A 14,542-nucleotide genomic window follows, 5' to 3' on the forward strand; every position below is an offset into this window, starting at 1 on the left:
GGGGAAGGAGGCAAAAATTACTTAGCTTAATGAGGATTTTGCCAAAGAGTCCCAGAGTTTTCATTTTGCTGCTTGACTTTGCTCCAGCCGCCTCACCACAGCTGATGAGTGTGGCTGCAGTGTGTGAGCTGTTTTGCCAGGATGCTGCCTCCACCACCCCACCTTGCTAGATAAATACTACATGTGGGAGGGCCTGCAGACCGCTGGGGTGCAGGCTGGGAGAGGGAGGGTATACCGTGGGGCACACGTACCCTGGCCAGCTCTGGAATGAAGAGGTTGCTACAACCTGACAGCCTGACAGATACTCTCTGGCAAAGTGACTAGTTAACGGGTTGATGTTGACAAGCTGACCATAGTCCCTGGCCCTTCAATGGAGCAGCAAAGGTCCTAGAAGGCAGAAAACCTGGCCCATTCATGCTAAAAATGGCCCTGGCCCACAGCAGCAGTTAGTGCAGGGCTGGAGGACTTCCGATGTAGATAAACAGGTGCCAGGGTGGCCTTACTGCATGGCCAGACCCACTTCTCACTGGCTTTGCCGCAGCGCAGTGCTCTGTCGTGGGCAGCAGAGCTCTGAGCATGCGCACATGCATGGGATCAGAGCTGGTCCATGAGCCTCATGCAGCCTGGAAGCCCCTGCTCACCCTGCCCCACTGGGGAACACGCACAGGCTCCTTTTTGCTTCTGTCCTTTCCCTCCCCTCCCTTCCTCATTTTCTGCAACGTTGTGTGCCTTAGGGCCTGCTTTGTTTGCTTTTTTACCTCTCCCTACTGGTGATTTGAGTTCTCCTCTCTCTGCACTCCCCCACTAGAAGAACTGAGTTCTGGGCTAGTTTCTGCCTCAGCATGGTGTCCCCTCCCCATCTGTCCTAACCATGACTAAAGGGACAGATGGGGAAGAGGAGACAAAGCAGCAACACACTCCTGTGTTTCTGATAGTGCACTTCTAGGAAAGACACAGGTGTTTGTCCAATGTTTGCACCAATAGGCTACAAACCTTCTGGCTCCCTGCTGTCCCCAGGGACTGTACCTGCCTCTTCCTAGGTCTTTGAGACCCAGGTTTGGGAGGGAGGAAGCTCTTCGAGGGAGCCTCCCCGTCTGCCTGGCCTGCTCTGCAACCTCCTTTAGACATCTGTCCTTTTCTTTCCCAACATCCCGTCCTCCAGCTAACTGAAAGAGAAAACATGCGGACGTCCTCATGCTTGAGGATGGAGGTGGAGGAGGTTGGAAGGGTGTGTGTGGGGTGGGGAGGGGGAAATAAATAAATAAAATGAAGAAAGCTTAGGTTCTGTCCGAGGTGGTTGCGTGAGTCCTTCGTGTGGCCAGGGTAGAGTGCTTCCCCATGCCCTGTCTTCACGCTTTGCCACAAGTTCCACAGCAGCGAGATTTAAACTGACTGAGTTGGCAGAGTTTCAGCTGTTTCACCTTCTCGCAGTACCTGGTGGTGTCTCTGCACTCCACTGGGAAAGGAGGAGAGGGTGGGGAGAGGGGACAGAAAAGAGATGTGAAACAGAGACTAATGAATGCAGCCTGTGTGATGTGCAGCCGGGGGTTTCAGCCACTGGGGTACCTCCTGGGGTCTGCCATGGCCACCGCTCTCCAGCCTCACTCTGACAGAGTTCAGCCACCTGCTCCCCAAGGCTGCCAGCAGTGGGGGTGGCACCAGCCTGCAGCTGTCTGGCTGAATGATGGGCCCCCTCCCTGGGCTGTTTGTTTGCTTCTTTTCTGTAGCTCCCTCTACTTCCTGAAGATGCCTGTTTTCTCTATCTTCTTGGGATTACCTCATCTCCTAGGTGATCACCTCTCCTCCTAGGCAAACCTGCCTTTTCCCATGGGTTTTGGTATTTTAAGTAAATGACTCTCCTCCTTAAGATGGTTCCCAGGACTGCATTCTCCCCCACTTTGCAGGAGTGTGCAAGTGAGGCTTGCGTCAGATACCCCCATCCCCAGGCACTTGGGCCTACTTTCTCTGTTAAGGTTTATTTTCATGTGCCCTCCAGTCTCTCTTCCTTCTACCCACTCTGCCTTAAACACAGCACCAGGACGTTCTGGTTCAGTGTTGGCACAGATGAGATGATCTTAAATATTGTGCGGACTTGGTTTGGTAAGTTTTAACTATGTGCATTGAATATGGGTTCTCTCTGAGCATGGTGAGCCACTGACACAAACAGGGGTTAACACTACCCAAGTACAAAGAGATCATCCATCCCCCAGGGTGTAAAAAGAAGTAGTCTTTTTGCCTACATGGCATCTGCCTTAGTGTTGGGAATTTATTGCTCATTGAGGCCCAGTTTGGGAGAAAACTGCACAGCTACATTTGGTTTTTACTTCCTATTCTTTGCCTCAAGCTTTGCCACCTTTCTCATGGGTAAGTACCTCCGATTTGGGTTGAGAGGAAGAAAAAAATAAACTCCTTCCCAACTGGAATACAAATGATAGTATTGGGATGAGGTGGAGGGAGTGAAGTGAGTATCAAATTCCAAGGCTAGGGGGTCCTGGACAGTTCCAGGGGATGCCTGTGGGGCTGGGAGGGAGGGGGTCAGCAGGTCCATGTCGGGTGAGAAGTAGAGCTGTGATGGGCGCAGAGCTGGCTGGCTGAGCGGGAGTCACTCTGTATGCCTGCAGAGTTAACAGCACTTCCTGTTTAGTAGCCTGGCCCCTGAGAGTTGTTGATGTGTCAACCCCTGTGGGCACCAGCCAGACTGACTGCAGGGGAACTGGAGGCTGATTTCCTCCAGCACTGGACCAACAGCACCTGGCTCTCTCAGGGCCAGGTTGGAGATCACAGAAGCCCTTGGGGCATACCCTGTCATGCCTATATACACATGTCTGCACACACCCATGCACCCCACTGAAAATGCTCAACTCCACCACCAGCTCACAATCCCTGGGGAAGCTGACCCCATGCCCTGTGCTCAGGGCTGGTCCCAGGGACTGCTCTCTGCACTTGATGCTCTGGGGAATTTGCAGAAGGTTCTTGGGGGTTGGAACATACTGTTTTCACATGGGGTGATGTTGCAGCGCTGCCAGTTGGCAGGCCGGGGTCCCCAGGAGCACAGGTGCTCAGGCACTGCCTTGTTGGTGCGGGCATGCACACACTCCACACGCCGGGACTGGAAGCCGTAGTTGCCACAGGTAGCTGTGCACAGGGTCCACAGGCTGACTCTCCAGTGTACGCTGCAGGCCTCTGACCAGCAGTTCTGGGTGCTTACGGGCCTGCAGGAGGATGGTGGCAGGGTTAAGATTTGCTTCTGTGGGGGCTGAATCAGGGCAGATGTGAAAACAGTGCTGCAAACTCAGAAATGTTAGGTGATTCCTCAGGAACTTTCAGCATTACTAGACCTGGGTTCTAATCTCTGTGCTGTTACCAAATGGCCATATGATCTCAAGAAGGCTATTTCCTCTTATTGGGCCTGCGTTTGCTCTTCTCTGTAATGAATGTGGATCTCACCACATGACTGAAGAATGAGCTCTCCCCAATGTGGACACTGGCAGAGCCTCGTCTCACAGGCTGGGCTCTTAGGTGGGGGCGGTGAGTCCCCTTGCCCCAGGGGGACATCTATAAGGAAGTGTTATAAGGATGGGGACTGGATTGGAATGGTAGGTCGAGACTGAGGAACAAGGGCCCTCATCTTAGCCTAACTTCTAGAGGGAGGTCAACAAGAGTGAGGGGTTTAAGCCTTTGAGACTTGGTGGCCGTTGTGTAGACCTCACCTCCTGCCCACCCTGGGGCTAGTGTGGGTCTCTCGAGGTATGAGGCCTCTCTCAGAAGAATAACACCCTTGCACTTTTCATCCCTGAGAGAGAAAATCCCAACCTAGCCCATTAGGTAAGCACAAGACCGACACTGAGTCATCTGCCTCTGGGGAGGCCAGTGGCTTGGGGTGAATGGAGGTGAGAGGGCAGGGCTTGGGTCTGTGGTAAGTTGGACGAGAAACATTCACTCAGCACCATCTTTCCGTGCTGTTGACGTGGGGTTGGGAAAAGGAGATTCAGGGCTTTCTCTTACCTTGGAAGAGCACTGCACTGCTCTGATGGTAAGGTGATGCCATCCCGTGTCTGGCAGAAGACTTGTCTGTGTTGCACAGCTAGGTGAGGCCCGATGCAAGGCCCATTGCACTGGAAAGCAGAAAAAGGTAACATACAGCACATTAGCCAAGTCAAGGGTGGAGGACGCCATGCTTGGGCTGCATGGGATGCAAGATCCTTGTGTAGGTCTTGTTGGAGGCTCTGAGACCATTCATCTTTCCCCTCTTTGGGCTAACTAAAAGACATTCACTGATATGTTTTCTTTATGGGATGGTTAGCTTTCCTGTGGTCTGTGGGCATTCTGCCAGCAAATGGCTAATGGTAGTGTAGAACCAGTAAGAGAAAGTCAAGCCCCTCTCAGATTAACCATATGAAAGATATTTTGGCATAATATGCTAGGAATGTGGTGGTAGACTTTAGAACTGAAGACCCCTAAATAGCTCCACCCCTTCAGAGCAGAGAGGGTAATATGGTTTATCGTTTTCCTGCTGAAGTCATCCAAATAACCAACTCCATCCTTTCTTTCCCTGGCTTAGTTTTCTGCAGGTTAAACCTAGGATGACTGAACAGAAAGCAGACTTAGGTATGCAGAGTCCCCCCTCATATTCTCTTGCTGTGTGCTCATGGAGATTGTTAAACTTTCCCCAGAATTCATGGAGCCTGACCCTGTCACAGTAAATACACTTAGCAACAATTGTCTGTGAAATACAAAAGCAGCAGGCCTTTAGCCAACACCTGCTATTTTAGTAGAACAAGAGGATAGGCATCCCATGGAGGTCACTTGAGAACAAAGGCTCTTAACTTGGGGGTCTTTGGATCCCTAGGGTTCCACTGGGGGTGGTGCTGGGGTGTTAATCCCTAACAGTATTAGCAAAAGTTTTGTGTTTATTGGCTTTTTTCTAGCAAGAGGTTCCCTCTAGCTTTCATCAAGTACTCAAAGGGATCCATGACCTCAAAGATTAAGAACCACTGAAAGAGCAGGATTTAAGGTAAAAGTAGCTCTCTTGGGTTAGACAGCTGTGCCCAAGGTTAGTTATTGCTCTTCTGGACTCTGAAGGGTCCAGTTTGACACTATTATTCACAAACACACGGAGGGTTGAGGTAAATGTAAAACAAAAACAAAAACAAAAAAATACCCCCTTAACACCAATAACTGGGATTTTTTTTTTTTTTTGAGGCAGGGTCTCTTTCTGTTGCCCAGGTTGGAGTGCCGTGGCACAATCTCAGCTCACTGCAGCCTTCAACTCCCAGGCTCAAATGATCCTCCCACCTCAGCCTCCTGAGTGGCTAAAATTTATCTCTTTAAACATATTTTAAAAAATAACTTTTTTTCTTTTTCTCAGATGGAGTCTCACTCTGTCGCCAGGCTGGAGTGCAGTGGCACAATCTCGGCTTACTGCAACCTCTGCCTCTCAGGTACAAGTGATTATCCTGTCTCAGCCTCCCAAGTAGCTGGGACTACAGGCACGTGCCATCACGCCCAGCTATTTTCTGTATTTTTAATAGAGATAGGGTTTCACCATGTTGGTCAGGCTGGTCTTGAACTCTTGACCTCAGGTGATCTGCCTGCCTCGGCCTCCAAAAGTGCTGGGATTACAGGAGCAAGCCACCGTGCCTGGCCAAAAAATAACTTTTTATTGTGAAGCACAGTGTGCATACAGAAAACTGATTAACAGCCAGGTGTGGTGGTTGATGCCTGTATTCCCAGCTATGCAGAAGGCTGAGGCAAGAGTATTGCTTGAGCTCAGGAATTTGAGGCTATAGTGCACCATGATCATGCCTGTGAACAGCCACTGCACTCCAGCCTGGACAATATAGTGAGACCCCCATCTCTAAAAAAAAAAAAAGAGATTAAAACATGAAGTATATCTCAGTGAGTTCTATAAAGTGAGTATAATTGACCTTTAAACAACATGGGTTTGAAATGGGCAGGTCCACTTATACATGTTTTTTTTTTTTCAACAAAGGTCTTAGGATGCGAAACCCATGTATATGGAGGGCCAACTTTTTGTATATGCAGGTTCTGTGAGATTGACGGCAGGACTTAAGTTTGTGTGGATTTTGGTATATACAGGTGCTCCTTACATCAATCACCTGTGGATACCAAGGGACAACTGTATAAAAGCAAAGCTAGCTGCATGGATGTCCCTACACCCTTAGAAGGAAACTGTAGTTGGTTTGATGCTCTACTGTCAACCTTGACATTCATTATAGTTTTTGAACAAGCAGCCCCACATTTTAATGTTGCACTGGGCCCCACAACTTATGTAGCTAGTCCTGTATACAGGTGAAGAAATAAAATGCTGTCAGCAACTCAGGAGCCTAGTTTGTGCCTACGCTTTACTCTCTTTCCTGTCTCCACATGTAACCACTGAGACTTAACTTTTGAAACAGTTTAGTTTATGACTTTTTGAAATTTACATAAATGAACCATATTTCATGTTCATTTTATATCTGGTATTTTCTTACAATGTATTATGTACATAACTGAAGTTTGTTCATTTTCACTGATGTATATAGCACTTTATTTTATGAACATACGATGATTGAATTTTCCATTGTACTTTTGATTAACACTTGGTTTCTTTTTTCTTTTTCTTTTTGTTTTGAGACAGAGTCTTGGAGTGCATTGGTATGATCTCTGCTCACTGCAACCTCCACCTCCTGGGTTCAAGCGATTCCTGACCCTCAGCCTCTCAAGTAGCTGGGACTACAGATGCCCACCACCACACATGGCTAACTTTTGTATTTTTCGCAGAGACAGGGTTTTGCCATGCTGGCCAGGTTGGTCTCGAATTCCTGACCTCAAGTGATCTGCCTGCTTCAGACTCCCAAAGTGTTGGGATTACAGGTATGAGCCACCATCCTGGCCAATCCTTTTTATTTCTGTAATACTGGTGGTAATGTCTCCATTTTCATTTCTGATTTTAGGAATTTGAGTCTTCTTTCTTTTTCTTTGCCAATATAGCTAAAAGTTTGTCTATTTTGGTCAACCATTTTGAAGAATTTGCTTTTGGTTTTGCTGAGTTTTCTTTACTATTCTCTAATCTTTATTATCCTCTTCTGCTAGCATTAGGTTTAGTTTGCTTGTTTTCTGTAAATTTTTAAGGTGTAAAGTTAAGTTGTTGATTTGAAGTCTTTCTTTTTTAATGTAAGCATTTATAGCCATACATTTTTCTCTTAGCACTATTTTCTCTGTGCTCCATACATTTTGGTATGTTGTGGTTTTGTTTTCACTTGTCTTAAGGTATTTTCTAATTTTCCTTGTTATTTTTTTTCTGACTGGTTTACTGTTTGTGTTTTGATTTCCATGTATTTGTGAATTTTCCAATTTACTTCTGCTATTGACTTCTACTTTCCTTCCCTGTGGTTGGAAAAGGTACTCTGTATAAATTCATTCTTTTCAAATGTATTAAGAATTATTTTTTGGCATAACATACAGTCCTTTTTTGGATAATTTTTCATGTGCACTTGAGAAAAAACAAGTATTCTGCTATATTGGGTGGAGTTCTCTGTATGTCTGTTACTCCAATTGGTTTATAGTATTGTTCAGTTACTCTGTTTCTTCACTGATCTTTTGTTTAGTTGTCCTATCCATTCTTGAAAGTGGGTTTCTTTTTTTTTTGAGACGGAGTCTCGCTCTGTCGCCCAGGCTGGAGGGCAGTGGCCAGATCTCAGCTCACTGCAAGCTCCACCTCCCGGGTTTACGCCATTCTCCTGCCTCAGCCTCCCGAGTAGCTGGGACTACAGGTGCCCGCCACCTCGCCCGGCTAGTTTTTTGTATTTTTTAGTAGAGACGGGGTTTCACCGTGTTCGCCAGGATGGTCTCGATCTCCTGACCTCGTGATCTGCCCGTCTCGGCCTCCCAAAGTGCTGGGATTATAGGCTTGAGCCACTGCGCCCGGCCGAAAGTGGGTTTCTGAAGTTTCTATTACAGAACTAATTATTTCTCTCTTCAATTCTGTCAATATTTGATTAATATACTTTGGGGCTCTGATGTTTGGTGCATGCATGTTTATAATTGTTATATGTTCTTGGTATATTATCATTATGTTGTTTGATTTACTATAGCTACCTCAGCTTTTGTTTTTTATTTACATGGACTATCTTTTTCCATTCCTTCACTTTTAACCTATTTTTTTCTTTAGATCTCTAGCAAGTCTTTTGTAGACAGCATAGAGTTGAACCATGTCTTTTTTCTAACATCTACTAGGCCAATCTATGTCTCTGGGGGTTTAATTCCTTTAAAGTAATTACTGATAGGGAAGAACTACTTTTGCCTTTTTATTATTTATTTTTATGTACATCTTATAGCTTTCCCTCATCATTCCCTCCACTTATGTTGTCTTTTGTGATTAGTTGCTTTTTTGTAGTGACAAATTTTGCTTCCTTTCTCATTCTCCTTTGGCTATACATATTTTCTTTGTTGTTACCATGGGGATTACATATAATATCCCAAAGTTGTAACAATCTAATTTGAATTTTGATATCAATTTCATACGAAACTCTACATGTATACTGCTCTGTTTCCCATCCCCACTTTACATTATTGGGGTGAAAATTGTATCTATATGCTATATATTCACTAACAGATTTATAATTACTTTTTATGCATTTCTTTGAAATCTATAGAAAATAAGTGGAGCTATGAAACAAAATAGTAATGGTTTTAATGTCTGCCCCTCTATTTATCTTTATTGGAGAGTCTTTATATGTTCATGTGGCTTGGAGTTAACTATCTAGCATCTTTTTGTTGTAACTCAAAGGACTCCATTTAACATCTCTTGTAATCAGGAATAGTGGCAACAAGCTCTCTGGAATGTCATAATTTCCCCCTCGTTTTTGAAGGACAGTTTTGCCAGATAATTCTTGGTTGATAGTTTTTTCTTTCTGGATGTTATAATTTTTCTTTCTTTCTTTTTTAAATAAAGAAAAAGGGTTTATTTGGCTCATGGTCTTGCAGGTAGTATAAGAAGTATGGTGCCAGCAACTGCTTCTGGTGAGACCTCAGGAAGCTTACAATCATAGAGGAAGGCAAGAGGAGCAGGCTTGTCACAGGGTAAGAGAGGGGAGGGAGGCACCAGACTCTTTTTTGTTTTTGGCTGTCTGTATATTTTGACATTACCAAGTCTTTGATATTTCTTTTTCTTCCTTCAGCTTTTAAGTTCTGGGGTACATGTGCAGGTTTGTGACATAGGTAAACGTGTGCCATGGTGGTCTGCTTCACAGACCATCCCATCACCTGGGTATTAAGCCCAGCATCCTTCAGCTATTTGTCTTGATGCTCTGCCTTCCCCCTCTACGCCCACCCCCGACAGGCCCCCGTGTGTGTTGTTTCCCCCAATGTGTCCACATGTTTTTATTGTTCCCACCTATAAGTGGAAATATGTGGTGTTTGGTTTTCTGTTCCTGGGTTGGTTTGCTGAGGATAATGGCTTTCAGCTCTATCCATGTCCCTGCAAAGGACATGATCTTGTTCCTTTTTATGGCTGCATAGTATTATGGTTTTATGGTATATATGTACCACATTTTCTTTATCCAGTCTATCCTTGATGGGCATTTGGGTTGATTCCATGCCTTTGCTATGGTGAATAGTGCTGCAATAAACATATATATGCATGGATCTTTACAATAGAATGATTTATATTCCTTTGGGTATGTACCCAGTAATGGGATTGCTGGCTCAAATGCTATTTCTGCCTCTACATCTTTGAGGAATCACCACACTGTCTTCCACAATGGTTGAACTAGTTTATATTCCCACCAACAGTATGAAAATGTTCCTTTTTCTCTGCAACCTCGCCAGCATCTGTTTCTTGACTTGTTCATAATCGCCATTCTAACTGGCATGAGATGTTATGTCATTGTGGTTTTGATTGCATTTCTCTAATGATTAGTGATGTTGAGCTTTTTTTATGATTGTTGGCCACATGATGGTCTTCTTTTGAGAACTGTCTATTCATGTCCTTTGCCTACTTTTTAATGGGGTTATTTTCTTGTAAATTTTTTAAAGTTCCTTTTAGACTCTGGATATTAGACCTTTGTCAGATGGTTAGATGGCAAAATTTTTCTCCTATTCTGTAGGTTGTCTGTTCTCTCTAATGATAGTTTCTTTTGCTGTGCAGAAGCTCTTTAGTTTAATTAGAACCCATTTGTCAATTTTTGCTTTTGTTGCAATTGCTTTTGGCATCTACATCATGAGATCTTTGCCTATGCCTATGTTCTGAATGGTATTGCCTAGGTTTTCTTCTAGGGTTTTTATAGTTTGGGGTTTTACATTTAAGTCTTAATCCATCTTGAGTTAATTTTTAAAGCTAGCCAGTTATCCCAGCACCATCTATTAAATAGGGAGTCCTTTCTCCATTGCTTGTTTTTGTCAGGTTTGTCAAAGATCAGATGGTTGTAGGTATGTGGTCTTATTTCTGAGTTCTCTATTCTGTTTGATTGGTCTATATATCTGTTCTTGTACCAGTATCATCCTGTTTTTGTTACTGTAGTACAGTTTGAAGTCAGGTAGTGTGATGCCTCCAGCTGTGTTCTTTTTGCTTAGGATTGTCTTGCCTATTTGGGTTCTTTTTGGGCTCCATATGAATTTTAAAATAGTTTTCTTTTCTAACTCTGTGGTGAATGTCAGTGATAGTTTAATGGGAAGAGCATTGAATCTATAAACTCCTTTGGGCAGTATGGCCATTTTCATGATGTTGATTCTTCCTATCAATGAGCCTGAAATGTTTCTCCATTTGTTTGTGTCCTCTCTGATTTCCTCGAGCAGTGGTTTATAGATCCCCTTGAAGAGTTCCCTCACTTCCCTTGTTAGCTGTGTTCCTAGGTATTTTATTATCTTTGTAGCAACTGTGAATGGGAGTTCATTCATGATTTGACTCTCTGCTTGCCTGTTGTTTGTGTATAGGAATGCCAGCAATTTTTCCACATTAATTTTGTGTCCTGGGACTTTGCTGAAGTTGCTTATCAGTTTAAGAAGCTTTTGGGCCGAGACAATGGGACTTTATAGATAAAGGGTCATGTCATCTGCAAACAAAGATAATTTGACTTCCTCTCTATTTAAATACACTTTACTTCTTTCTCTTGCCTGATTGCCCTGGCGAGAACTTCCAATACTACATTGACTAGGAGTGGTGAGAGAGGGCTTCCTTGTCTTGTGCTGGTTTTCAAGGGGAATGCTTTCAGCTTTTTCCCATTCTATACAATATTGACTGTTGATTTGCCAAATATGGCTCTTATTATTTTGAGGTATGTTCTTTCAATACCTAGTGGAGATTTTTAACATAAAGGGATGTTGAATTTTATTGAAGGTCTTTCCTGTGTCTATTGAGATAGTTGTGTTTTTTTGTCTTTAGTTCTTTTTATGTGATGAATGGCATTTGTTGAACCAACCTTACATCCCAGGGCTGAAGCCAACTTGATCGTGGTGGATAAGCTTTTTGATGTGCTGCTGGATTTTCCAACTTGGTTCTGTTCTCCCTGTCTCTTCCAAGTACTCCAATCAGTCATAGGTTTGGTCTTTTTACATAGTCCCATATTTCTCAGAGGACTTGTTTGTTCCTTTTCATTGTTTTTTTTTCTATTCTTGTCTGCCTGTCTTATTTCAGAAAGATAGTCATCAAGCTCTGAGGTTCTTTCTTCTGCTTGGTCTATTCTGCTATTGATACTTGTGATTGCATTGAGAATTTCTCATGTTGTGTTTTTCAGCTCCATCCGGAGCTGAAACTCCTCTAAACTGCTCCTCCTCTAAACTGGCTATTCTGGTTACCAGCTCCTCTATTGTTTTATTGTGATTCTTGGCTTCTTTGCATTGGGTTACAACATGCTCCTTTAGCTCAGCGAAGTTTGTTATTATCCACCTTCTTTTTGGTGGTGGTGGATAGATCCCCTTGAAGAGTTCCCTCACTTCCCTTGTTAGCTGTGTTCCTAGGTATTTTATTCTCTTTGTAGCAACTGTGGGGGATCACTCTGGTGACGGAGTCTCACTCTGTCACCCAGACTGGAGTGCAGTGGCATGATCTCAGCTCACTGCAACCTCCGCCTCCTGGGTTCAAGGCCTCAGCCTCCCGAGTAGCTGGGACTACAGGCACCCACCACCATGCCCAGCTAATTTTTTTTTTTTTTTGGTTTTAGTAGAGATGGGGTTTCACCATATTGGCCAGGCTGGTCTTGAACTCCTCACCTTGTGATCCGCCTGCCTTGGCCTCCTGAAGTGCTGGGATTACAGGCGTGAGCCACTGCACCTTGCCTGTTACACACCTTCTGAAGCATACTTCCGTCAATTTAACTATCTTACCTCAGCCCAGTTCTGTGCCCTTGCTGGACAGGTGTTGCTTTCATTTGGAGGAGAAGAGGCACTCTGGCTTTTTGAGTTTTCAGCACTTTTGTTGATTCTTTCTCAACCTTGTGGGCTTATCTACCTTTGATCTTTGAGGTTGCTGATCTTTGAATGGAGATTTTGTGGGGTCTTTTTCATTGATGTTGTTATTGGTTTCTGTTTAATAGGCCACTGTTCTATAGGGCTCCTGCGGTTTGCTGGGGGATCACTCCAGGCCCTAGTTGCCTGGGTTTTCCCCGTACCTGGATGTATCACCAGTGAAGTCTGCAAAACAGCAAAGATGGCAGCCTGCCTCTTCTTCTGGGAGCTCTGTCCCAGGTGGGTACTGACCTGTTGCTGGCCCAGGTGCTCCTGTGGGAGGTGTCTGGAGACCCCTGTTGGAACCCAGTTAAAGATTCAGTCTGGCTGTTTTTTGGTAGAACAGCTGTGCTGTGTTGTGGGGAACCCTTCTTTGTCCAGACTGCCTGGACTCTCCAGGCAGTCCTGGACAGGCTGAGTCAACTGAACTGGAGAGACTGTGACTGCCCCTTACCCCGGGGACTCTGTCCCAGGGAGAGATCAGAGATCTGTTAGTATAACCCTGGTTGGAATTGCTGAAATTCCTGCAGGGAGGCCAGATGGATCAGGGTCCCACTTAAATAATCAGTCTGGCCATGATCTGTCACAGCAGCTGTGCTGTGTTGTGAGGGACTTCCCCTCTTCTGGGCTGCCAGGACTAACTGGGTTGACCTAACCACAGAAATGGTGGCCACCCCTCCCCTGGGAACTAATCTGCCTCAGGCAGTCTCCAGCCTGATGTACTCAGCAGCTGCAATTCCAAGCCAGTGGGTCTTAAACTTGTGAGGTGCCATGTTAAGTGGGGCCTGCAGAATGATGCTGCTTGGCTGCTGGGATTCCTAGGGCCTGAGTCTGAAAGACTTCTGGGTCTCTGTGTGAGTCTGAGCAACTGCTCTGCTGAGACTGCACAGCTCTGTGTGTCAAACCCAAGGCCTTGGTTGCACTGGCTCACTAGAGGATCTCCTGATCCACTGGTTGCAAAGATCCGTAGCAGAAGTTGGTTTCCAGGTTGGGGTTGTGCAATCACTTACCACTTTCCTTGGCTAGGGGTGAAGGATTTTTGGCTCCGTGCTGCCCCCAGGTGGGCCAGTGGCCTACCCAGGTTTTCTTCATTCTCCGTGGGTCAAGTTGATTGACTAGTCAGTCCCAGTGAGAGAACCTGGATATGTTAGATGAAGGTGCCAAATTCACTCCCCATTTTCATTCCTCTCTGCTAGAGCTGTGGACTACAGCTGCTTCTAATGAGCCCTCTTGGCCCTTTAAATATATAAAGGGCCAAGAACCTGCTTTCAAAGTTCCCTCTTTGTTTCTTATTTAAGACTGATTTTAATGTGTCTTAGTGTGGGTCCCTTTGGGTTTTTCAACTTGGAGTTTGTTTAGTGTCTTAGATTTGTAGATTCATGTCTTTCATCAAAGTTGGGAAGTTTTTGGCCATTATTTCTGCAAATCATCTTTCAACTCCTTTCTGTCTTCTTCTGAGACTCTCAGAATGTTTATGTTGGTCCACTTGAAGGTGTCTCACAACTCTTTTAGGCTCTGTTTACTGTCGTCTTCTCCTCAGACTCAATAATTTTGATTGGCCTATCTTCAAGTTTGAAAATTCTTTCTGCTACCTGCAAAATCTGCTGTTGAATCCCACTAGTAAATTTTCAATTCAGTTATAGTACTTTCAGCTCCCAGTTAAGCATATTTAAGATAGTTGTTTTAAAGTGTTTGTCTTTTATGTTCAATGCCTATGTTTATTTTCTTCCTTAAAATGGGCCATATTTTCCCATTTCTTTGTATGGCTTGTGATTTTATTGTTGAAAACTGGACATTTGAAAAATAGCCATTTCTCCTACTCTCTGTAGACTGGCTCTGTGATTGGGCAGTCCATCACTGATTAGCTGGGTACACTCTGAGCATAGTAATCAGTCTGAGGTGAAAGCATAAGGTCTTCAGGTCTTTTATGTGTTTTGTATGGGCCTTCTCCATATACATAGGTGCTTTTGAGTGTCTTAATTTCCCAGAGTCTCATTCAAGGTTCTCCTTGGGACTTTAGAGGGTCAATTGTATGTCTCCACCCATGATCTATTTTCCCAGGTGTCTGCAGGTCTGTGGTCCTTGTGCAGATTTCACA

General features: G+C 44.6%; 1 protein-coding gene across 1 annotated transcript in view; it reads right to left on the bottom strand.

Moving 5' to 3' along the window:
- Positions 1 to 536: 536 nt before the first annotated feature.
- The window catches only part of ADAMTSL1 (ADAMTS-like 1), a 441,112-nt gene continuing 427,106 nt past the window's right edge, over positions 537 to 14,542 (bottom strand). The window contains exons 27-29 of the mRNA XM_011930366.1: positions 4,006 to 4,115; positions 2,992 to 3,212; positions 537 to 1,456 (exon numbers count right to left, since the gene is read on the bottom strand). Coding sequence (XP_011785756.1) covers positions 1,350 to 1,456; positions 2,992 to 3,212; positions 4,006 to 4,115 — 438 coding nt within the window. The 3' untranslated portion in view covers positions 537 to 1,349. The remainder of the gene's footprint in view (positions 1,457 to 2,991; positions 3,213 to 4,005; positions 4,116 to 14,542) is intronic.

Source organism: Colobus angolensis, unplaced genomic scaffold, assembly GCF_000951035.1.
Source record: "Colobus angolensis palliatus isolate OR3802 unplaced genomic scaffold, Cang.pa_1.0 Scaffold86, whole genome shotgun sequence".
NCBI lineage: Eukaryota > Metazoa > Chordata > Mammalia > Primates > Cercopithecidae > Colobus > Colobus angolensis.